We start from the raw sequence: 25,399 nt of genomic DNA, 5'->3' as shown, positions 1-25,399 counted from the left end.
CACTTCCATCAAATAAAACAAAGTGCTTCCAAAACCTTTAACTCTTACTACAGGATCTGTCACATGCTAGAGGAGCTGAGAGATTATAGGACCACCCAGCAGGAGCAAGTACCCTTTCCCACATGGTCTCCATATAAAAAAACACACATACACACAGCCAGAGGATAGGACACAAACTCCCAGTGAGCTTCTTGTTTGTGAGAACGCTTTCAAACAAGAAATCAGTATATGAAATCAAATTACTTTGCTCCTTTTCTGGCTGGGTTCAGCCAAATCTGCCTTGCTTGGTGAAGTTGGCCCTGGGGGATTTGAAGGTTACTAAGGCTCTACTTCAAGATGACACCCAAATCATGAGTTTTTCTGCTATCACTGCTCACATGATTTAGGTCCTTGCTAGGCTGGGAAGTAAAGTCACATTTGCACTCAGCTCACTAAAACAAAACAAAACATGGCAGTGAATCACTTATGACCAAAGAGGTATAGATAAGACGCTGGAGATCAGAAAAAAACCACTACTCATCTGACAAGAAAGGATAAACTTCCACAGTAAGAAATCCCTATGGAGACCATTCTCCATAAGAAACAGTAGGAGAGAGAATAAGATAAGACCTGAAAAGAAACACCAGTTTCTAGCAGAAGTGGGAAACTGCAAAAGAAAACCAAGTGATCCCAAAAAATTCTTCAGTGTCTGAGAGTATCCCATTATTACCTGCAGTGTCTGAGAACATTCTGTTATTTGTTATTTATAGAAGTCAAACACTGAGTTGCCAACAATGTCATCACAAGGGAGTCACCACACCAAGGTGGGCAGGGACATTCAAAGGGGCACTTGAAGGGTGGCTCCATGGTCTGGGCAGTGCCAAGAGCTTCCACAGATGAGAACCCAGCCCCCTGAGGCTTGGGAGGGTGACACTGACAGGGCACCAGGACGTGGCAGCCCCTGCTTTGCTCAGCCCCATCCTCCAGCGGGGCTTGTGGAGAGCCACCAGCATCTCCCTGAGCTGCAGCTGGGGCCCCCACTCCCAGTTCTATGGCCCCTGTCACACGTGTGCAGTCACATGAAGTTTTTCACACACAGCTTTCTGAGAGCCAGAAAGTTTTGTTGGATCTCCCTGAGTTACTGCCAGTCTTTCTGGGCAGGGTCCAGCTCTGGTGCAGCAACACACAGACAGAGCACAGGCATCTACACAGGGGTTCCCTCCTGCTCCAAATTCACTTTACTCTGTGCATTTGCTAATTAGTGGTACCCAGGAAAAAATGCCAGGTTTAGTATAACAGCTGGCCTGACACAGAGCTACCTCAAAATCCATTCTTCCTATGAATCACTCAAAGGCTAAAAAGAAGAAAAAGGTAACACAGACCTTTTTTTTTCCTAATTTTTAAATATTAAAAAAGATCAAGAGTAAGTATTAATTTAGGGGGGGGGAAAGGGCTTTTTTAACAGCTATTTAAGAATTAACTACTCAGACTAACGTGTTAGAATCACGTCTGCAGTAACTCAGGATGGAAAGGGAACTTTCCTTTCTGAGTCTCTGCACACCAAACCTCCTGTGCATCTTGGGCAGTCCTTAAACTTATTTACAGGCAAAAAAAAAAAAATGTAGCTGCAGGAACCAAAAGAGAAAGTACACAAAACAAACAGTTTGAGAAAGCAACTCTCAGGATAAAAGGAGTCAAGATTCAGAAGAAATTAATAAGCTGCTATAATTTTAAGTTTAAAACGCAAACAAAGCTTATTTAAAAAATGAAGTGCAAGAGCCTTCCAAGAGCTTACAGAAACTGTTTTCAATGAAAACTCTGACAGATATTTACATCCAGCATAGGAGTGCTTTGGTGGTGAGTGACACCTACTCGCCATAGGATGACATGAGACAGAGGAGAGCTGGCATGGCAGACGTGGATGGTGCTCCCCTTGACATGTGGGATGTGTTCTGATGTCAGCTAAATTTATGCCATATGCTACAAGGCACAGTGTAGTGTCTGCCTTTTTTGGAACACAAACAACTTGCTGACACTAAATGGAAAGTTCACTGCAGGATTTACATCATCCTTGACCTAATTGTGACAGCCTAGGACAGAACTACTCAGGCTGCTCCTCAGGACTCCAGATTTTTTGGGTGATGCGTGTATTTGTTGTCCAAACATATTACTCCATATTAGGAAAATTATCACTGTAACCGTTTCAGGTGCTGGCACAAGTAACACCCCATTCTGCATTCTGGTAGAAAAAAAGCAGGTCTGCACAAATTAAAAACAAAACCCAAGAAGAGGCAGGGCCCCAAAGCAGGAGGAGTAACTGGGTGAATGTTGCCCACATATGTGTCTGACATGCAGATGTTTTTAAATGTCTCCACCCACAGCCAGATGGGCACAGCAGGAACACATTATATGAAAAAATGTTTTGGGAGTTATGCAGGGACTAGAAAAAAATATCAGAAGTGTGAAAATCCTGGCAGTGAAGTTTTGACCTGTCCCCATTTAACACAACAGGCCCAGATATTTGGGTTGACAACAGAAGCAGGACAGTAATAAACTAAGACATGATTAAATGGTTTGACTGAGTTAAGCCTCAAGCCACCCCAAAATATCTTAGTAATTTTCCCAATAAACCTCTCCCTGCTCCACCACCTTTAGATTTCACCTCCTGTAAAGCCTCCCACCTCCTATTCAGAGCGCAGCTTTGTCACCTCACAATTTTCTTGGACAGAGTTTATTTAGCTTGATTTGCTTGATGAGGGAAGTGCAAAGGATCAGAACTGAAGCTGGAGAACAAGAATTCACCATCTTTGTAAATTCAAATGCTGCCAAGGTGAGAGCTTGAGCAAGAGGCAGAATTAGTGATGCATCCACCTTAGCAGGAGCCAGAGCACAGACAAAAGTGAAAAAGGAGGGGAAGTTGAGTCAACTTCGAGACAATAAATGATCAAAACCAGCACCAGTCTCCTTTACAGAAAGTCTTTGGTGCTCCCAGGCACAGAAGGGAAGATCCCCACACCGGCAGAGTGATGTGCTCATTTAGATGAGTTAGCTGTAAAAGCACTTGCCAAGCAATTTGCTGGTTGTGCCAATTACATGTCAGAACCCACCAGACAGATCTTACAGCAACAATTGTGGAGAATCACGACTGTGCTGTTTCTCTTAAGAGCAGTTAACTAAATAACCATGTCTTTCTGGGAAAAATTAGGCGTCAATTTGTTTTCTTTCCCTGCTCAAACAGGAGTAGCACAAAGCTCTGTGTTGTTTTCTGAGAAAGACCCAACCTCCCACAGCCCCTTTCACAAATAAGAAACATTTCACTCTTCCCCCAAAACAGGAAAAGGTTATTTAAATGCATCTTCATTTAAAATAATTGAATCTACTTCATTTTTTTATCTCAATAAAATTATCCAATTCTAAATTATCAAATATATACTTTAAAAAATGAAAATTTTAAACTTGTGCAAAAATACCTCAGGAATAGCCAATGACTTCAAGAAAATAAAGTTAAAACAATTAATTGTTTATGAGCATCAGCAATAAATTTTAAAAATTGAATAAGTTACAGCACAAGACATATTCTAAACATGTTTGTTCCAGACCTTTTTCATGAAGATGTTGCATCACACTGAAAAATATTTTTTGGAAATTGGAAGAAATTATAAGGAAAATAAAAATGGGAGACAGAGAAAAGAAACTGATTCTCCTCAACAGTGTAAGAGTTCCAGTTCCTGCTTTTGGAGTTATTAATTTCTTCTCCACCACTTCATTTATTCTAAAAATTTATTATTTACATTTCCAAGCATTTTACATCATACATACACACAATTACTACAAAATGCTAAGAAGAAACATTGAAAGCAGCCCTTTTAAATATACCTCCCAACTGTTCTTCAAAAAATTGGATCCACTCTGGGCAACGAGAATTTTATGCCATATATGAGGGATGGAAGAAGGTGTTTGAAGTCGCTGTGGGAGACACTGGTACCCCACAAGCCCTTGAAAAGCCAAAGCTGCCTTAGATCCAGCCTGACACTCAGGCTGCAATGGGCACGGGCAGCAAAGGCTGCTGTAAATTCACCTCCTAGAAAAGGCTGGGCAGCCCTCCTGGGTAAAAGCCTTTTATTGGGGTGGGAAGCATCATTAAGAACATGGCACAAGAAATACATTATTTGGCCTCCAGTAAATACACCATTATACCTCCAGAGTTTCTGGAGGAATATCCTATATCCAATAGAGGGTAACAAACACTGCTGGACCCAGAGTGAAGCAGCATTGACAAATGGAGTCTCCCTGTGAGGAATCCCTGTGTTCCAGAGGCAGCAGATGCACCCTGTGCTGACACGACTGGCATTGGAACTGCAGCATACACAGAAGTCACATAAAACCCACAGCAAGGCCCAGATCATATATTAGTGCTGCTATAATCCATGCACCAGTCTTCTGCCAAATGTGTCAAATTTTCCTCTATAATAGAGCTATTTTTCTCACTGGGCCATATCCTGCATTTTTGAGTCACACACATTTTAGACATTTAACAGAGCAACAACCATTTGCAGAGAAAGAAAACTAATTGCAATAACATGTCCATTCTCTATAAACCTCTCTGTTCATAAAACAGGTTTGCAATATTGTTTTGTTAATGAGACATGGGCAAGGCTAGCAAATATTGTAACTCTCTGCTTTTACACTAACTGTATAAAGTCAATAGCATAACTAAAAAATAATAAATATATCTAGGAAATTATATTGCCATCCAAAGACTCAATCAGTTCATGCAGCCACAACATACAGTCACTCATCCATACAACAAGACAGACCTACATACTCACACCTGCCATTATGGGCTGCATCCCATAAAATGTCCCATTTTCTCCTTAACAGAGATTATGAGACCCAGAAAATGAATAAAATTAAATGGAAGGCTCTGCAATTTCATCACATCCACACAGATACACTAAATTTTGGAAAGCTATAGCTACAATAACCAAGTTCATTAACTTTTGCATGCATAAATAGAAGAGTGAATTAATTTTATTGACCCTTTATCTACATAGATAAATATCCATGGCTAAGGCAGTCAGGAAGTTCTGTGTCTCCCTGAAAAGAGTTATCTACAATCCATTCAACAGCACTTGCAGATACATCTATTCTATTAAATAGAACAAAAATCAATCCCAAAGCACCAACTGAAGGGCAAAGTGCCTCTCAACAAAGGCCCCATTTAGACTGACACCATGAACATACCTGGCAAATTCCACTGATGCACATGTCCAAGGACTCAGTGTTGCAACGGGTGCCATCCAGCACTTTTGGGGCAAGCTCCACAACCAGGTTCTTCCCCAGAGCCTGACATTTCAGGGCACAAGGCGCCGTGGGATCATTGTACACAGGGATCCACTCGTACAGGTGTCCCTGGTATTTGACATCATTGTAGGCAGAACACTGCTGTGCTCTAAAGTCACCAACATCTGAAGGGCAGTCCTGAAAACAAACAAAAAATATATTTTTCTAAAACTAGGGAATATTTTGCATTTGCAGTAAAGTTATCCGATGAATAACACAGAAACTCTTCAGGCAGGCTTGGCTCAAGAACTGATCTGCTTTGACAAATACGCCACACTACAAAGTTTTACTGTGTGTATTAAAATAATTTATGTTGCTTAATCCATTGCTTGGAGTACAAACACAGAATATCATGCATATTCCAGCAATAACAACATAATTGGTATAAGAGGATAATTAAAAATGCTAATTTTTACAACACCAAGTAGTACAGTTAAAGTCTGGTTCTATAGTAAGAATTGGTTTCAAAAGGAATCTATATATATCAAGTAACTACAATGTGATGTCTGATATTTCTCTTTTCAGTAGCTTTTCCCACTAAAGGATTTCTGAGGCCTCTATGCTCATTCATCTGTTCATATGCCAGAGTAATGAAAGAGGTATTACGGCTACATATAAATAAAAAAGGAATTTTTGTCTAATTAATTGTTTGGTACTGCTTGAAAAAAGCACAAGTTATAGGGGAAAACACCAGAACTTTCAGTGCTTAGTCCTTTATCAAATTACAAAGCACCTTCACCTCATGGAAGCAGTAAGGCTTAATTTTTTGGAATAAAATAAACTTCAGATTGGTAACAACTGATCCTGTATTTCCAGTTCTAATCAGACAGTTCCCCACCTTCTCCCACACAGTGCCTCAGCATACACAGCAGAAAGACCAAATACAAGAAATGCTTGAAATAAAATGTTCTAAAATTTTTTTTTACATAAAGCATTGCACCCAAACAATGATGTTAGCATTAAACTATAGTGACAGGAATGGAGATGAATACTGATTGATTTGAAAATAACTTTGGTAAAGTACTGGCAAAGGAGTTACTGTGTCAAACAATTCCTCACTGCAGACTTCATCTGAAAGTATGTCCAGTGTCAAAGAGTCCATATGCCAGACTGAAAGGATATTCTTCCAAGAATTCCAACTGCACATATAAGCCAGATGTGGGGCTGATTTTAGTGAAGTTTTGTTTTCATTGGATGGAAGACTGAAAGATTGTGATGTGTCAGGCGAACTCATGGAACTTATTAGTAAGTATTAGTTGACAATACTGATCCCAAGCACAGCTTCAACCTTATCAGTGAGCTGAACCTTCCCTGAATAAAGCTGACAAAATAGCAAGTGCATGATACAGGACTGGAGAGTAAAATATACAGGAGAAAGTTTTGAATTTCAGTCCAATGCCCCCAACAGTATTGCACTCAGTCTGAGTTTTTTTTCACCATGGCAAACAGTAGCCTAGACCCGTCTCTGAATTGGTTGTAATCTACATAAAATACCTTTTAAAAATCAGTATTCAATCTACTGACCAACACATGGAGTTTTGCAGCTGAGTCCTAGGCAAGTTACTGAACTTTCTGAGCAAAATTTTCAGCTCTGTCTAATGCTACACCTTACAGTGACAGTAATTTGGAATGATACTAAAACATTTTGAATGATTTTTAATCTGGGATAATGCTAGTTTGAGCCATTTATTTAGAAACTATACAATGATGGAATAAGACACAGGGAGTATTTTACCTCTACAAAATCCTCCAGTGAGAGCTTCTATGAACATCAAGTAAATACTGTGAGAGGCCACACATATTTGCTGCAGTGTCACTCCCCAGAAATTCCCCAAGTTTGCACTGGTGTAAATGAGAGCAGAATTTTGGCTCTGACTTATCTGTCACCTCTCATTTTCCACAATAGCAAGTCTAAAAAGCAGAGAGGACTTCAGAGTTCATATGGATCCCATATGGTTCCCTTCCACCAATGCAAACAGAGGAGCGAGTAAGGATCAAAAAATAAAAATTGGATGTTAGATTCAGGTGAAGTTAGAAGCAGTGTTTGGGAGCAGAGTCACTCAGCCATGCACAGCTACATTTTCATCACAAAGAATTGAAGAGTGGCCTGTGCAGCAGCAGAGTGATGGCCTTCAGCTGAGCTCTGACAGCCTGCTGTTACAGCCCATTATCCCTGGCTGTTGATGCCATGCCAAGACACAAACACCACAAAGTCAGCATGTCAAGCCCATGGTTACTGCATGTTTCTTATTGATTCCACACAATGCAGCTCCTTCCTTCCACTCCCTCCTGGCTGCTTCAGAGCAAGTGAATCCTCATCTCCCTATTCTCCTTTGGCATCTTCAAAGAGCCCAAAGTGATTCTGGCAGCTCCATTCCCGTGCCAGCTCCACCTGCCTGTTTGAGCTCTGTGCAAAAGCAGGAGCATAAAAGGAGCATCACAGAAGGGTACCAAAGAGCCGAAATTATTATCATTTGCATTATATCAGAGTTTGGACGGCAACCAAGTCCAGATCGCAGTCTTCCAGGGAACAATAAATATTTGTGTAAAGAAAGGAGTTTAAAGAGAAACACTACTAAGCACAGAATGAATGCAATCAAGACAACAAGAGGACTTGTAAATATCAGTTTAATTTCATTAGAGTGGTTTGGAAAAGTGAAAGGGGGTTTAAAAAATAGTAAGGAAAAGGCAGGGCAAAGATGTGAATGGTAGGCAAGGGTAAACCATGTTCAGGAAGTGGGCAAGATCATAATATCAGACAATGATATGGGGAACCCAGCCCTCATCCTGTTTGTGCATCTCTGGTTTTAATCTATTTCAGACATCACTTCATTCTACCATTTTCTCTTCCCTCTCAATATTTCACATTTTTTCTTACTTGATAATTATTTTGCTACTAATCTCAGGATTTCTGCAATTTCTTAATTTCAGCAATAGCTTTTCTATCACACTCAATCCCCTGAACCAGGCCAGGCCATTTGTAGGTTCATACACTGCATAAGGAGCTGAGGACATATCTATGAGCTCTAAAACATGAAAATGTTGGCAGAAACAATCACACCCAGACCCTGCAGTGGAATGAAATGTATTTATGACATGACTTATGAACATAGTAGACAGATCTGAAAAAGATGCTTTAGACATGACTACCATGAAGATTAAAAACACACACATAATGTATATATATATTCCCTTTTTCTTTTTTTTTTTGGTGACACACAATTAAAAACTACTGCATCCAAGAGATAGCTTCTTATGAAATGTATCTTTGAGCTTTGGCAATGAACATCCTCAGCCTTTGAAAACAAAGGACCTGGGAAATCTGTATCTTTGTAGGCAATGTTCATGTACAAAATATGGAGGTTGCATCAGACCCTGTGGCTCTTGCCAACAATTACTCTACTGAAAAAAGCACAAAAGAGAAGGCAAGAAAATTCCCAGTAAAAATGATGACACCAAAGAAAGTCTAGCCCTTTGTCTAGTTTTATTCTTTGAATCTCATTTTGTTGAAACCCAGCCAAAACTGATGAAGTCATTGTTTTGTTTTCTTTCTGAAATTAGCTTCAGGTTCCATGTTTTTCCTACACAATTTTCAGGCCACTTCTAAGCTGAATAAAGATACCTGAGCTGGAAACCACCCCAACCAAGGGAGCCTTATGGTGCATCAGCATTTTAAATATAAACTGAATAAATGAACAGATTAGAGAGAAACTATGTAAGTCAGGTGAAACATTATAGTCTAAAGTAGACACAGTACAGCCAAGATTTTCTGAACGGGGTAAATTAAGTGGATGCTGGGACAGTTATAGATAAATGTGTTGAACAAGTGTAAGCATTATCTGCATATAATAAAAGTTTACAGTGGAATTAAACATGGGGCTACCTTTTACAAAATAGTGTTTTTTCTGACTGCAGAAGAATCACTCTGGCAAAAATATAAGAGACTTTTTGGCACACAAGAATGTGAAATTTATGGGGAAATGGCCCAAATAACTTGTTCTGTGAATAGGACCCTAAAGGATTAACTTAAACACTTCCACATAGTGCACATCATAGCATTAGAATGTAACACTATATACAAAAACTGAAACTTAAAAAAGGGGTACAAGAAAGACTGAAAATCTCATTGAGCAACATACAATGGATAGTTTATTTCTCTAAAGTCTCTGCATGGAAGGCTGAAAGCACACATGCAGTTTTAGGAAATCGTGCACCTGGCATCTCAGTTATGATAGAAAGATAAGCAGGCTATACATACACCTTAATCTTAGCAATTATTTTGTTGTTAAGACCTTGAATTAATTTTTTGATTGAAATATCACTAATATTATTCTGGAACTATGCTTGAGTTCAATGAACTTACTACTATTCCATTACAAATCCACATGAAACCAATTTTCTGGTAAAATGATTCTTGTTCATTTCATTAGAATGACACACATATTAAGTTGTGCTTCATTTGTACTCCCCAACATAGATGTTAGTGGTGTAATGTATCATGTAGCAAAATTACATTTGCAGACAGCTTTACACTGTGTATTTATACCGAGTGTCTCATGTGGATACCAGTAATACCTATTAATATGGAAAGAAGCTAGTATAAACTCTTAATTTTCAAACTACAGTTTCACTCCTAAAGTGAGAAGCCTTGATTAGCAATAATGCTTTTGGGAAAATTATATCATTTGAAACTAAACTGGCCTAGTAGTCTCAGATTTACATTAGGTGTAAGGTCCTGTTTCAAGGTTAACTCAGATCTAACATGGAGTTTGAATTCAGGCATGCCAGTTTCAGAGATCAACTGTATTAACAGTGGAAATCTCATTAAATATATTTTTCTCAGGAGTTCTTCATTATCTAACCCATAATCTAGGAAAAACCATTCCTGAGAAACTCTGACTGTATCTGCACTGAAATGGGAACCTGATCCCTTTCAGACATGCCCCAAAAGCAGAACTGTAAAGGCAGTTTCCTGTCTGGAAATTAACATTTGAATCATCATAAATTCAAACAGATTCACATGCAAGGTGCCTGCCACTTATCGCTTTAAAGTAAGTCCTAGAGTTAAAAAACAGGCTCCAGTGACTTCAGATAAATTCTCTGGGAGTTCAGAGAGGATATGAGAATCACCTTAATTTTCTCTATGATGAAGCATAAAGCACCATCACTTCCATTAGATTTCTACTGCATAAATCTTAAAATAAATAGTGTCCACAGCTTTACTAAAATACAACAGATATCCTAAGAAATAGACCTGTGCATGAGAGCAATAAACATGCCCAAACTGACCTCACCACCCTCCCTGGGCAGTTCCCCAGGCCTGGTGCTGAGGTACAAGGGGCACTGGGGTGGCCTCCCTTGCAGGAGGCTGCAGTGCAGGGGATCCAGCACTCAGAGGTGTTTCTGTGGACACTGCACACAAACAGACATTTAGATAAGCAGGGGATAAGTATAATTTTGTTCATTGCTTACATCCTGACCGGCTGCAAGTTACCAAGTTATCACACAGATTTTAAACATCAGGGTATTTTTGCAGGGAGCATTTTTATGTGTGAGCTCGTGCACCAAGCTGCTGGGCCTTTTCTTCTGAAAGGGCACGGGGCAGGGTTTGTCTCCAGAATCTGATTTCTGCATGCACTGGGACTGGTTCTTTTATCACTTCCACTTGCTTCTGCCAGCAGGAGCTTCGGCTGCTGTGGTGGGAAATCCATCCAGCACTGAGCAGTGGAGTCACAGCTACTCAAGGTGTGAGCAAGCCTTGTCCTCAAGGAGGGCAGGAGCCAACTGGCACAGCAGACTCTGTAGGTGTGGCAAGCTGAAAAGCAGCAATGGGCAGTTCTCCTAGGAGATGCACTGATTCAATATTTACTGGGCAATTTCCAGTGTTGGGAATTTTAAGGAGAACCTGTCCCACTCCACAGCTGATGGCAAAAATAACGGGATTGGCAATGACTGAGCTTACACATCCTTGGGCACAACTCAACCCACAGGACATTCAGGCCTAACCTTTTAGTATAATTATTAATTATTTATCTGCCTGCTGTCTTTCCTGGAATATCACATGTGGCTGTCACACTGTACTGTGAGTTCAGCCAAGCAAGGGTGAGTGCAGAGCATAACCCACCCTGCATGACTGTGTTTGCACACACCTTATGCAGACCTGGGGTACCACAAAGTCCTGCTGAGCTGCTCACCTGAAGGGCAGCAGTTGTTTAAACAGCACAAAGCACAACTGCAAGTCAGTGGAACACGAGTCATGAGGTTTGCTGTACGTGAATGGTTTTCATAAAACGTGTCCATAAAAATGAAATGTGGTTGCATCACAGCAACAGCATGGTCAAACCTCCAGCTCCACACTCACTCATGGGCATTGTCTGTGCCAGTGCACCTAAATGTGCATATTCTTGCACACAGACATATAAAGACCTGGGTTTAAGCAAGCAGAGGGAATATAAAGAGTAATTATCCTATTTAAGATCTTACAGGGACCTCTTTGCTCACATGAGGAGAGTCACCTTATCAATAACAATCACAAATGATCCCAAGCTCAGTTTAATGCTTCATCTACAAGACAGCACCCTCAGGAAAATCACTTGCTAGTTAAAGATGAGAATTGATCTGTTAATCCTCCAAAATGTGTAACTCTCCTAATAAGTGATATAAAACATTCTGAATCACAATTGGCACTATAATTTCAAAAGAAAATGTCCATTTGGGAAGTCTAAATTTGAGACCTCATGGTGTCATGCAGACTGAAATGTTTAAAAATGTTAATAATGATGGAAAGAAAATTATGCACCATAAGGTTTTAAATGAGAAGCAGCATTTCTTAAACTTTAACACATTTTTTTGAATGAGTAAAACAGGATTAAAGGCCAGACTCACATTACTACTGCATGTTTTGTATCGAATATTCCGACCTTCACAGTTCCTAAAAAAAAAAAAAAAGAGTAAAAATGGTTACACTGTATAATAGCAAAACACAACCTTGCCTGTTTTACAGCTAGTTATTCTCGAAAATTAGGCTTTTATTGCTACTGCCCTACCATAATCTGGACTCAAAATACAAGGTTTAAATACAGAGGGGATCTAGGTATTCAGCTTTACACTGCTGTCTCTCCTCAGCAAAGAACGTGTGACTTTCCCTATAAGCCCCATTTACTGCAAACCTTATGAAAACCACATTTATTTTGTAAAAAAGTCATCTGTAAGCCTGCTCTATGCTGATTGCAACTGAGTTATTTCTAACAAAAATGATGTGACCTAGAGGAAAAGATCAGAATATCTGAGTTATAATTTTAAATCAAACAGAATTTTCATGGACTGCATGCAAATGTGCCCAAAGCTTGTGAATCCTGACATCCAGGCAATTCAGACCCTCAGTCTGTTGTTAGTAGCTGAAATAAAAGGCATGTAATAGAGTCACGGTTATTTATTGTGGTCTCATAAATCTGGGGAGGTTGGGTTTCACACTTTTTTAAAGATACACTCTGCCAAAATTCTCACTACCAAACCAGCACTTTTGCACAGTGTAAGATATTCTTCCATGTTATAAATGGCAATATCAGCATTTTGAAAGAACTTAAAACATATTTCAAATGACTGGATAAGAAATTATAATTAGTGATTTCTCTAAAATATGGAACAGTGTTTTGGAATAATTCCTTCATACCAAAAAGATGTGCCTTACATTAAAGAATCCGGGAACATATAACTGATAATTTACATATATTTGATTAAATTTTCTTCTTGTTGCATGAAAATAACATTTTTTTAATAATGTCTGAGAGAGACTGAAAAATAGCATTTGAAAAGGAAAAAAAATGGATGCCTGAAGCAAGAGCTCAACTCAGCTGAAAGTACAACTGTTAAAGCTCAAAGTATTTCAAGTCTCCGATTTCCAATCTTTTGCAAGACTTACTGCATCACAAGATGCAAATTAAAAATGTTTATGATACACACAAATGTGAAAACTTTGTTTCACAGTTGTACATTTCCCAGACATTGCTACAAAAATCAAACGTAGAAAAAACCTTTTAAACTATGCATTTGTCAAGGTATGGAAAACACATGTTTTTCACAGGGGAACACATTAAAAATATTAATAAAACCGCAGTGGAATTTATACTGCTACCATTTATTGAGCTTGTTTCACAGTCCCTAACACATTGGTAGAATATCAAGGCTTCTTTTTAAAATGTTTAAGAATAATTCAAGTGAACCAGGTAATTATGGATGCCAGCACAGATGCCTCACAGCTGGCTGGGATCTTTTCTTGCCTGACTACAGGCCTAGTGCATTACTCCTGCTTTAAGCATTGTGCCACCAAGTCCTACATTAGTCCAGTTTTACCACTGGGGTAAAAGGCTTTCACTGCCTCTGTTCTTCTCTTCAAGTCACACTAAGGCTTGTACATGAAAACATGCAGCTACCAGGGAACTGCATAGGAAGAGCTGGCAGGGAAGAATCAGAGAATCAATTTGGTTGGAAAAGGTCGCTGGGATCATTGAGCCCAGCGTGTGACCCAACGCCACTTTGTCACTTTAGGCCATGGCACTGAGTGTCCTTAAACACTTCCAGGGACAGCGACTGCACTGCCTTCCTGGAGGGCCCATTCCAGTGCCTCACCACCTTTCTGAGAAGAAATTCCTGCTAACATCTGACCTGAATCTCCCTTGGTGCAATTTGAGACTATGGTCTCTCATCCTTCCCTCCCTAACAGAGAGCAGCGTTTGACAGATCCATATGAGCAGCACATTATGGCAAATCATGTCCAAGTGCAGGCTAAGTTGTACACAGGTAACTCACCTTTTGATCTGATTACAGTGAAAGGGACTCCCCTCTCTATCTGACCATACCAAATAAATAATTCCTGCCATTCCACAATTACATCTCATAACACATTAAAGTTCAGAGGTAAAGCCTAAGTTATTTGTGTATTACACACATGTATTAAAGGCAGTATTTTATAACATTTGATCTATCTTACACAGAATCAGTATCAGAAACAGAAGCAGCCAGAAGAGGATTGGAAATGTGCCAGAGCTGCAGAAGAGCCCCCACACACCAGCATGTGACTCACCTGCCATTCAAGCATCTCCTCAGAGAGTAGGAGGCTCCCCCTCCACAGGTCCGTGAGCAATCACTCCAGGCCCCCCAGGCATCCCAGGAATCATCCTTATCTTCATCTGAGCGGGTGGTTCTGGAGTTCTGAAGGAAAAGAAAAGAAGGTGGAAAGGAGGAAAAAAAATAAATGTTTTGAGTATGTTTTACTGCTTGGCATTAATAGTACCAATTATGTTATTTTGCTGCTTATTTACCATATTTCAAATTTACTACTTTAATGCATAATAATTATATGGGGGAAAGCAGAGCCTTTGAAGATCCAGTGCAGCTCCTGGCAAAGCACTGCTGTGCCCAAACATGCTGCAGTTTCCAACTCCTCTATGCACAATTTGCTGTGTAGGAACCAAACAGTCTCAAGCACACAAAAAGGCATCGTGTTCAAACACATGATGGGCCTGTTACAATGGAACTAAGATTTTTAGAATCCTATATTACACCCAGCTTAAGATTAAAACACTAATTTCTCAAACCACCACGGTGACAGTTTGCACATAAAAATACCACTAACATAAAGTAATGGCTTTTGGCATCATTATGAAAGTCAGATTGTGCATAAGAGTGAGGCAGTGAGTAATTTCTCTCAGGTGGGAGAGAATATTGACCAATATTTACTCTGCCCCAAAAGAATCACCACTGAGAGAACATGGCAATTTAATTCAAGCTTTAAGAAAACAACTATTTCCAGACAAACTTTTATTCTCATTGACATCAATGTTCAACTTGTCAAAAAAAGAAAAAAAAAGGCAAATTGCTTATTAGAGAAAAGCATCTCTATTTGAACACTGAATTGCAGAGTTTGGTCTAAAATCAGTGGCTTTTTAACTTTCTTGCTCTTATAAATTTACAAATTTTACAATTGCTTACCGTAAAGCTTTAAAAGCACTCCTAGGCCAATCTACCATTCCAAAAACGATAGAGCCCAGCTCTGCCAAGATCCCTGAGGAATTTTCACACTGATGTTGGGTTTTCTTTATATCAGAAGCCAAGTCTGAAATGTCTGGGACTGAAAATGGAACCAACTGCCTTCAGTCTTGACAAAAAAAGCTCAGCACTTCCCAACAAGTCACTCAGCACATGAAAATAAATCAAGACGAACAAGAGGGTCACTTCTTTCAAATTTATAGGTGTAAAATTAGTTTGTTCTCTGCAATCCCAAAGCAAATGATTGGGTTTTAGCATGTTGAGGAATGGCTAAACTTGTGATATTAAAAAAGCAACACATGCCACTCTTTTTCAGAATAGCTAGTTTCTTTTGATAAAGCAGTGACAATGCCTAAAATAATCCTAACTTCATCATTGTATTAAAACCAGCCACATGATATTAACAGACAGAATGTCATCCAAAGCTCTAAACAAAGTCCAGTTGTTCACTTCCCAAACTGCTTTGATAAAAGCCATTGTTCTGAACTGTATCTAATTAAAAAGCTGTAAATACTATGGCGATCAAAGCAGAACTTTATGCCAACAAAGCCTTCTTTAGAATCATTGACTAATTCAGTGCCCACAGTGTTGATTTAAGCCCCAGCTAGTTCAAGCTATTTGTCCCATGGGAAAGAGTTAAAAGCAGCTTGCACTGACTTAGTAATTTACTACCAAAATAATATTGATTTACTAGCTGTCTGGTTTCATAAACTCTACACATTACATTTGTCTTCACCATGGTACTAAATTGAAGTAAAATAAAGAAAAGATCACCAACATCATGATTTACACCAACAAAGCCTTGGAAAATCATTTAGGAATTAAACTGAGAACTAATTGCAATTGGACACAGAAGGACATTATTGTACATCAGGACTGCATTCCCAGCTTGCTTGACTTCAGTTTTTCATGTCTTTATTGTCTTCAGTCATAATTCTAACATGGTTCAGCAGTGAAAAATTGAACCATATTAGAACAGTTTTGCCTTGAGTGCCTTAATTTTGCAACAGACAAAGCACAACACTTATATTTTCCATATTCATTGTGGAAGTATTTGTGCACCAGCACAAACCTAAAAGTGTGCATGGACACGCACATGTGCACCCATGATGTTACACGATCAAGCCACAAGTGCTGTAGTGAATCCAGATAAAATAACTTAGACCAGCTATAAACACAACCTAGATTGCTTGCTGCTCTTGACCTAGAGCAGGATGGGAAAACACATCACTGGAAGAGTTGTGAACACAGGGTTAGATGCAAACATTCAGTCAGAGCAACAGCTAAAAACCTATCCAGAGTTTCTGCAGAAATCCGGTGTATGTGATAAAGGTAGACTCAAAATATTTCATCCCAATCTAACTCATTTTGAAAGCAAAGAAGTCACACCACTTAACATGGACCTGGACAAGGATTGCTTGAATCAGGGGGTAAGGAAAAATAAACCCTTGAGTTTTGAAGCACTTGGTGACAAAGACAGAGCCTCCAAGACTGAGATGACAATTGGCCAAGGCTCCCTCCAGGTCTGAGGGCCAGTGATGTGCAATCTGAGCTCTGGGCTGACAACCCTCAAGTGACAGAGACTGTGCTGTCCACTGAGGATTTTACTGGAGTGTGGCAGTGGTAGATTTGAACAGAGGGGAAAGTGTGAGTGCCAGTTTCCCTTCTTCTGTTCAGGGCTCTGTTTTTGTTTCTGTCACATAGGGGCACATACTGTACCTCCGTGTTCTGCAAATTATTGGTGTGCATGAGTTCTCAGGCCATACTCCCCTTGCAACCTACGACCCAAAGTAACCCAGAACAAGGGCACTGAGGTAAAATAAATGAAATCCAGATGTTAACAGGGCTGATCACTGCTCCAAACCAAGGGGATTTTTACTGTCACTTGTAGCACCCAGTAAATAACAACAGCTACATTGACACACACATCACAGAAATCAAACACAGCGCTTTGAGATGAAGAAAAAAAAGATTATTTGGCCAAACTTTTGTTTGGCTGTTATGAAGGATGACATAATTGTCTTGAGTTTGGTCATGCAGACTTCAAAGGAGAAGTGGTGCCAGAGAACCAAGGTCAGTTTATGCAGTTTTATTATTATTCAGACAACTATTACATAAGGCTTGGATATGTAAATGTTTAGCATTCAGTGTAACAAAGATTCAGCTTCTCAACAGAAATGCCCTGATACCTTAGATGTTTGTTTTTGCAGAGTTTTTAGCATGCAATTTTTCTCTGTCAGGTTCTAGAAGAGATTCTGAGCAACCTTTGGTCAGCAGATGTAGCAGTGGTACACAGAGCACCCCTGGGGCTGGATGGATACACAGAAATTCCAACAGGTTAGAGTGATGTGGCCCAGAAAATAAGTATTTGTCATTTCAAGTAAGGACTTGGATGTGGAGGAATATTTACCAGCACACCTGCTCTTATGCCAATGTCACTGCAGCTCTCTGGGTGGCTGTGCTTTTGTTTTTCTCACAGCTGCTTACTAAACTGGTTTGTATTAATTCACTAAGGCTTGCCAAATTCTAAAAGAAAATCACCAAAAGGAGTTACAGTGGCACAGTTATAGCATATTGCTATTTAATAACACATTTCTTATAATTAAATACAGAATTTAGGTTCTTCAGATCAAACTCATCCAAGGGAAGGAACCTGTTGAAGAGTATAAACACCACTTCTGTACCACTGAGGGCCTAAATTAAGCAATACCCAAAGCTCAGTGCTGGCCCCTCTCCCAGGAGTGAATTTCATCCTTGATGGTGTTTTGAAAGGAGATGAAGCATTTCCTTTTCATTGCTTCTTCCCACTCTCACAACCCATAAATACCATTAACACTGTCCTGACTTTCTGAGTGCTCCAAAGCACGAGGCTATCTTGCTCTTCACTAATCTTCATGTGCAGCACTGCTCTGTGCCATTTGCTTCTCCTCATACCTGCAGCAGCTCCAAAGAGAGGTAGCACAAGGAGTTATGGCACTGAAGGGAGCACACCCTGCCTGAGCAGCCCTGCGATGCATTTCCCAGATCCCTGTTTCCAGACACCACACTTGGTGGGAGAGGTATCAAATTGCAGTGATGACTGTACCCGTGAGCAGGAAAGAACAAGCATTTACCTGCAATAATCACTGCATGTGCTATTCACCCTCAGAACTGGATCCTTCACTTCAACTCTGGCTGTTATGTCTAGAGCTTTGAAACAAGCTACACTAGAAATCTCTTTCTCTGCTAAGGTCACATACTAAAATAATTTACACCTCTGTTTTGTAGTCTAAGTGAGGTGCAGAATGCAGATTACAGATCTGGGAAAAACCATTTCACTTGTGGCAGCGACTAAGTAGAACAGTAAAAACATATTTCCAGACAAATAAGAATTATTAATAAAAGATTTTGCCTTGCCTGGTTTTAGCTTAAAAACTCCTCTTGTTTCCTTACAACAGGTTTCAAGACATTTCCTGGTATAATTCTACCATTGTTGAGTGCATTATATATTACCTAATTGTGCACTGTATATGTCATTGAGTTTAATAAATATTTTACTTCTATGTACCAAAGTAAATTATGTATTACTCTGTATGTTAAAAAGAACCTATCTGGAATTTTTAAATCCTGGAGAAAAAACAATGCATCATTATTTTAGATTGATAAAAAACACCTGGGAGTAAATGCAGCTATTTTCAGCAGATGTTTAGAATTATTAAGTTTTTAAATTGTTAACATTGTTAACACTTAAATTGTTGCATTACCTATTCCTTGCACTTGGCCTCAGCCCTGCAAACTCACTGCAAAATGGAACCTGTGCCCCATAATAACAAGAGCATTTCAGAAACACAAGCTGGTAAAGCTCAGCAACAAGGTGAATCACCAGCAAGGAATCGGCCAAAAGGCAAGTGATGAACTTATTGAGCTGCAAGAAAAAACACATCTGGGGGCTCAGATGGACTTTAGATCTCTCAGCGTTGAATTCTGCAACTTATTTTCATTCTACAGAAGTTTTGAATAAATTAAAATTTTGGAGAATAAAGCATGCACAAGTGTCACACACAGGAAATATTTACAGCATAATTCATTTTCTTACTAAGCTGAAGGCGAATCTCAGCGTGGTTTTCAGAGCTATACTGCATCCAGATTTTTTCCGTTGTCAGAGTGTTGCAAAACTTCACATTGACACAGGCCTGCTCTGCAGGAGTTGTCAGGACAGAGCTGGAGGTTTTGGCAGGTGGAGCAGGGATACTTGAGGCTTTTGGCATCCAGGAAGGGATGAAATGTTGCTTGGCTGTTTGGCACCTATGAGCTAGTTGAGGCTTTTGGCACTGGAAGGAGTCTGTATCCCTCCTTCCTTCTTTGTGAGCAGTAACAGAGGGAACATGGAATTTGTGGGCATGGAGAAGAAGCTGTGGATCCCTCCCTAACCAGCCCAAGCAGAAAGGAGCTGCATTACAATACCTGACACCTACAGCTCTTTCTGCTGCTAAGGACAGCACCTACACATTCCTGCCAAAAGGAATCGGTATTGAAGTACTTAAAGCATAATTAAAATTGCCATTTTTCAATTTCTGAGTTAATTATGGGTTTACAAAAACTCCAAGTTCCAAACTCCAAATAGAATTACACTAATTCTATTTTACTCTATTTTATTGACAGATTTGGTGACCTACATCAGAGTCCCTTTCATCCCATTGCTGACTTGACAAGAGAAGCACTTGCCTCTGGCCTCTCTGAACAACAGCAAACTGGTTTCTTTTCTTGGATGATATTCCTTAAATTACTGTTTTGACAGAAAACATCTAGGAAAAAAAAAACTTTAAAAAACCCTGATACGCACATCCTGCAAATACTGGAGCATTACATCATTACATTGGCAATGCAGCTGAAAATCTAGACTTAGCTGCCCAGGCTTACACTCCTGCTTGCCCAACTAGAGCCATGTAAACCCTGGATCTGCTTATCTGCAGTGGTAAATATTGTCCCAGCATTAGAACATAGAGAAGATACTCTCCTGAGGACAGGGAGGAAGGCTATTCACTGCCCTTGGTGATAGTCAGGGAGAAGATCAAGTCTCTAATCAGCTTTTAGGTCAAACCATCCAGGACAGCTGCCCAGGATGAAAAATATGAAAAACTTATCCCTGAGTTTCCAGTATTTAATTGTCTTCCAAGACGAAACAGTTCAAGTGACTTCATAGATAGAAATGTATAAATCTGAACTCTCAATACAGATTTATTCCTCTGAATCTGCCCCATCTGAAAGGGAAACTACACTGAGAAATGTTCAGCATCACTCAAATTCCCTCCTTTTCTAAGTGATCTGGAGAATTGGAACTTGAAATTTGCATGTGTAGCTGGCAAACAGCTCCAAAGTCACAGACCCTGGAGAGCACACAGAGGTTCTGAAAGGAAACATAACCAATAAACCAATATAAATTGTAGCACACTCTGCCCACTTTCTCAGTAGCCAGCCTGAGGCAAACACTTGGCAGAGCTTGGAAGAGAGATAAAGGCAGAACTTTAAAATGGGCAAAAAAGACGGAACGGAATGCTTTATAATGCTTGTTAGAAACATTATATTCTTTTTTAAAAAATCATTGATTATATTAACATTCCCCAGGAAGAACTTAGAAGTTATATCCTAGAATGTAAAAAAAACCCAAAACATTATCATCAATTAGAAAACATTCTCCACAATATGGTATTTAAATACTCAGCCCTTGCATGTAGTTGTGCAAAGAAAACTTGGCACAGACACAATGAGAGCTTTTAAAGGTTATGCATTATGTCCATTTTACAGATGAAAATCTGACCTCAGGAAGAAGGATGAAGTGCTTTGTGAGAGTGGCTCAGCTGAGAATTTTATCTCAGTGCCCAAAGGCACATTTTCACGCACCTTGTAGAGCTTTTCCACCTCCTGTTTTGCAACTCTAAACTTTGCCCTTTCCAATATGGGTATGTACAGTAGGTACAAAGTGTGAGGGGGAAGACAATCTTCAAGACATTTGGATATGTTAATTATCTCTAGGCCTACTTAAAAATTTGCATTAACACCAGTTCATATATTTCCTGGAGTTCATAAAACAGTAATAATGCATGAAAGCTTTACTGAATGCATATTCAAAATTTGCACCTGGATCCAGTGGGTTTTTCCACCTTCACACAGCACAGCACATGTTCTCCATCCAGCACAAACAGTGTGACAGGTCAGCCAGAGTCCAACATGCACAATGCCTCAGGTGCATAATAGAAAAAGAGATTCCAATTTCTGGGAAGTATATCTGGCATTATTTTTTTGAATTAACTTATTAAATGTATTTGCAAACATCCAAACGAAGGTTCTTTTAAATGCTTTACCATGCAATTTTTAAAACAGGTCTCACTTGAGTGCATTCAGTGGAAAAATAAGAGTAACACAGATGAAAATGTGGGCATTATGTCTGTGAAAGGAGAGGACCATCAGCTTTCAAAGACCACACAGGGGCACACTGGTCCCACTGTCAAATATGCAAAATCTTTCCTGTTGAGGCTTATTTTTCAGGGTTTTTTTTTTCCATATTCTGATGCCATATGAAATTGCAATCCTACTTCTGTGCTTACACATTTCCAATACTCTTAAATAATGTTTTCCATGTAAAAAACCAGTACAAACAAAAAGAAACCCTGTGCATTTCTCCTGAGGGTCAGGCAGCTATCACAGACCCATCTCCTCCTGATAAAATTCCTGTGCTGGCTTAGGACTCCTCACATCCTTCTTGATGCGCTCATTTGATGGAGACCCACTTGCAGTATTTGAGGAAGCCATTCCAGGCTAAGGAGAGCTATGGCAGGAATGCTGTCAGTGACTGAACCTCCAGACTAAAATCAGTCAGGCAGCAAACTTTGAGTTCACTGTAGGAGAAAAGGGACAGGGCAGAGCATGGGGGGAACTGTTTCTTAATCTACAGGTGAGCTCCAAGAGCCACAAACACCACCAAAATCTCTCCTGCTGATTTGTGGTGGCCCAGGTGGCCTTTACCCAGATTACCACAGCACACAGAAGAATGGGAAAGGCTGCTCTGCTCCCTTGAATGCCCACACAACCCTATTAATTATTATATTGTGCTGAACTTGTTGAAGGGATGATTTTCCAAGACTCTTGTGCACAAAACTTACAGGCAGGTTATGGAAAAGTAAGTCAAGAGGGAGTGTGGGCATTTAAAATTACATATTGTGCATGCTATTTCCCTAACAGTTTATAACATCATAAACAAGCTTTATTCTGACACAGTGACACATGAGGTATTTGAATTAAAGCAATACCCTAAAAACCATCACTTAAAAATACACAAGTCAATGACACTTATGTACAGTGCCTTCGTATACATGCTTTTGAAAGAAAAGTTATGTTTTCACTATTTGGTTACAACTTTGTTTTTGTTTTTTAGGAAAATGTTCAGAGAATTCACAATGAAAAAACCCACAGAAACCAATCCTTTTTCTCAGAAAAAAGTTACTGCACCTCTAACTTTTAAAAGAGCCCCAATACATACATTTTAAAAATTTGTTTAAAATAATTTTCCTAAGTTGAGACACTGTCTGCCAAGTTCCTGCTAGAAGCAAAATTTTATGGTTAACTGCCAAGCCTATGAATAAAAGGAGTTTATAGGGGAAATACTGACAGAAGAATAAACGGCAGCAGGAGCAGCCAGTGTAGGAAAGTCTTTCTTGTGCATTTTGTCTATCCATAATCTGCAACATTCATAACCCTGAATATTGGGATATTGCAATGCTGCCTGCCTCAATTTCATATCAGGATTATCCACAGGGCCAGATCAATAATTTGATTATAGGTATCTGAGACAAGGCATCCAAACTCCTCATCTGTGAACAAGTGATTCCACTCATGTCTCCTGCCTCACCCTGCTATTTAATACTACGTGTAGCACTTTTAATGGCAATATTTCTATAAACATAATGCAAAACAGATCACAGACCATAAGCAGATACAGCAGGCAACAGAACAAACGTCAAAAGGAAAAATATTAAATCCATATTGCTAGATGACAGCAATTATACAAATCCTAATTTCTATTTCTATAAATGGAGACAAATTCATAACTTTTGAATTTCAAAGGAATTATTTTATGTTAATTTATTTTTACCCCTGATTTTAAGGTAGATACCACTTTTTCAAGAGCCATTTTAAATTAATATACTGAAGGAGAAGATTTACTAAGCCTATAACTGAAAAGCAGTCTGACTAAAATTCTGCCCAAAGTAACTCTAAAACTTGTCAGCCTGATCATGGTACCTCTTTACTGTGGCATAAATCAAATTTAGCCAGATGAGTTTTCTTCTCAGGGAAAGCAGTTCTTGCCCCTTTAATCATGAGCTGATCTTTGGGTGATATTAAGCAATAGCATAAATGATCCAAAATCAAAATTTCAGTGTTTCTTTTATTATTCATTTTAACTTAGAGACAAATATAATTTTAAAGTTTGCTCAGTTCCACTGGCTCCAGCTGATTTCCTGCCCTTGAAGAACAGTTTCATTTTTTAATTTATTGTTTGAAAGGGGTTGCTTACACAGGGCAGCCTGTCTTGAAGAAGTTGGGAATGTTCCTTGGTGGGCACCTGCACCAGTCTAACAAGTCCTTAAGCTGCTTTTGCTCTACCAGAGCTGTAACTTCTGTTTAATCTCTGTTTATTCACAGAGATTATGTGAATACAATCTTATTCACAATCAAAATCTTGTACCAATTCTGACATCTCAAGCTTCCTCCACCTATCTTGCCTCACAAGCAACAAAACACACTTATCTAAAAACACCTCCTGACAAAGTTAATTTTTTAAAAAATAAAAAAACCAACCAAAAAACCCAAACATTAAAATCTCTTGCCTAAATCTCATCTTGCACAAGACGTCAATATTCAGAAGTTCTGAGGGCAGCTTTTGGATGTAACTTATGAACAATGTAAAAAAAAGACTGGTGCTGAGAAAAAAAAAAAAAAAAGAAAAAAAGAAAAAGGGTCCATGTGCAGAGAACAGTTTCCCAGAAATGCATTTTATGTGGGATTAAAAATGTAATATTCTCTTGTCATTCCTTTCCACTTTAAGTCAAATAAAATATAATCCACTGAAACTCATTTGATATCTGGTGAATAGTTTTCCTTTTATTGATTGTCTAGCTTCCAGCTTGGGGAGAAAAAAACCTGTCTTGGGAACAGTTACAATGGCAGCACAGGTCTACATCCAATTCCCAAAGAAGGAAGAGAAAAAGCCACTGACTTCAAATAAAGGAAGATGAGGGCTTAATTACACATGTGGGGTAAAGACATATATTTCCCCATTTGGAAAAATGTTAGCACAACTTGCTTCTCTTCTGTGTCCAAGTTCCTGGCTTCTAATTCTCCAAAGCAGAATTACCCAATGAATAGCATTCAGGGGAGAAAAAGACAATTTCATCTATCTTGAGTTGACTCTGATTTTGTTCCAGATCTTGACTACTGTGTGTGTTTCACCACAGCATCTTTAGCACTCGGCACAGGGCAGCAGGCCTGGATATGGAATATTAGCATGACTCTTTCCATATCTGTTCAGTGCCAGTGTTTCCTATTATCAGTCCAATATTTTATGGTTATTGTATTAGCTTCCCAGCAGTGCCTTCTCAAGTTCTGTAGCCTGAAACCTCCATTAACAGATGCTAAATACAATAGTTGTTTTTCACTTTTAGATCTTGTGAAGGCCCATAAAAATGAGTGGTCAGTTTGTCCAATTTTCTGAAGAAATTTTCCAAGATTTGAATGGGCAACATATAAAACCACTAAAAATACTCTTGGCAGCTCATTCATTTGGATTATGTCCCTTCTGCCAAGCCAACTAATGAATAGCTTATTCCAAGATAGGACTTCCGCATGAATTTTTTGTAGCAAAGGTAAGAATATCTATTTATAAAATTCCCTGGTTGCTTGTATTTGAAGGGTTTGGAGAAGGGAGGAGTTTGGGGGGATTTTGTGGGTTCTGGCTTTTATTATTAGCATTTGGACTTAAGGAAAACTTGTGTAA

The 25,399-nt window shown here is 39.2% G+C and overlaps 1 protein-coding gene across 1 annotated transcript in view; it reads right to left on the bottom strand.

Moving 5' to 3' along the window:
* The window catches only part of ADAMTSL3 (ADAMTS like 3), a 170,447-nt gene that overhangs the window by 80,587 nt on the left and 64,461 nt on the right, over window positions 1-25,399 (bottom strand). Inside the window, exons 4-6 of the mRNA XM_058811740.1 lie at window positions 14,405-14,532; window positions 12,208-12,253; window positions 5,224-5,460 (exon numbers count right to left, since the gene is read on the bottom strand). Of these exons, the coding sequence (XP_058667723.1) occupies window positions 5,224-5,460; window positions 12,208-12,253; window positions 14,405-14,532 (411 nt within the window). The remainder of the gene's footprint in view (window positions 1-5,223; window positions 5,461-12,207; window positions 12,254-14,404; window positions 14,533-25,399) is intronic.

Source organism: Ammospiza caudacuta, chromosome 10, assembly GCF_027887145.1.
Source record: "Ammospiza caudacuta isolate bAmmCau1 chromosome 10, bAmmCau1.pri, whole genome shotgun sequence".
Taxonomy (NCBI): domain Eukaryota; kingdom Metazoa; phylum Chordata; class Aves; order Passeriformes; family Passerellidae; genus Ammospiza; species Ammospiza caudacuta.
The sequence above is the reverse complement of the archived record's forward strand: the minus strand, read 5'-3'. Positions and strand labels throughout refer to the sequence as shown.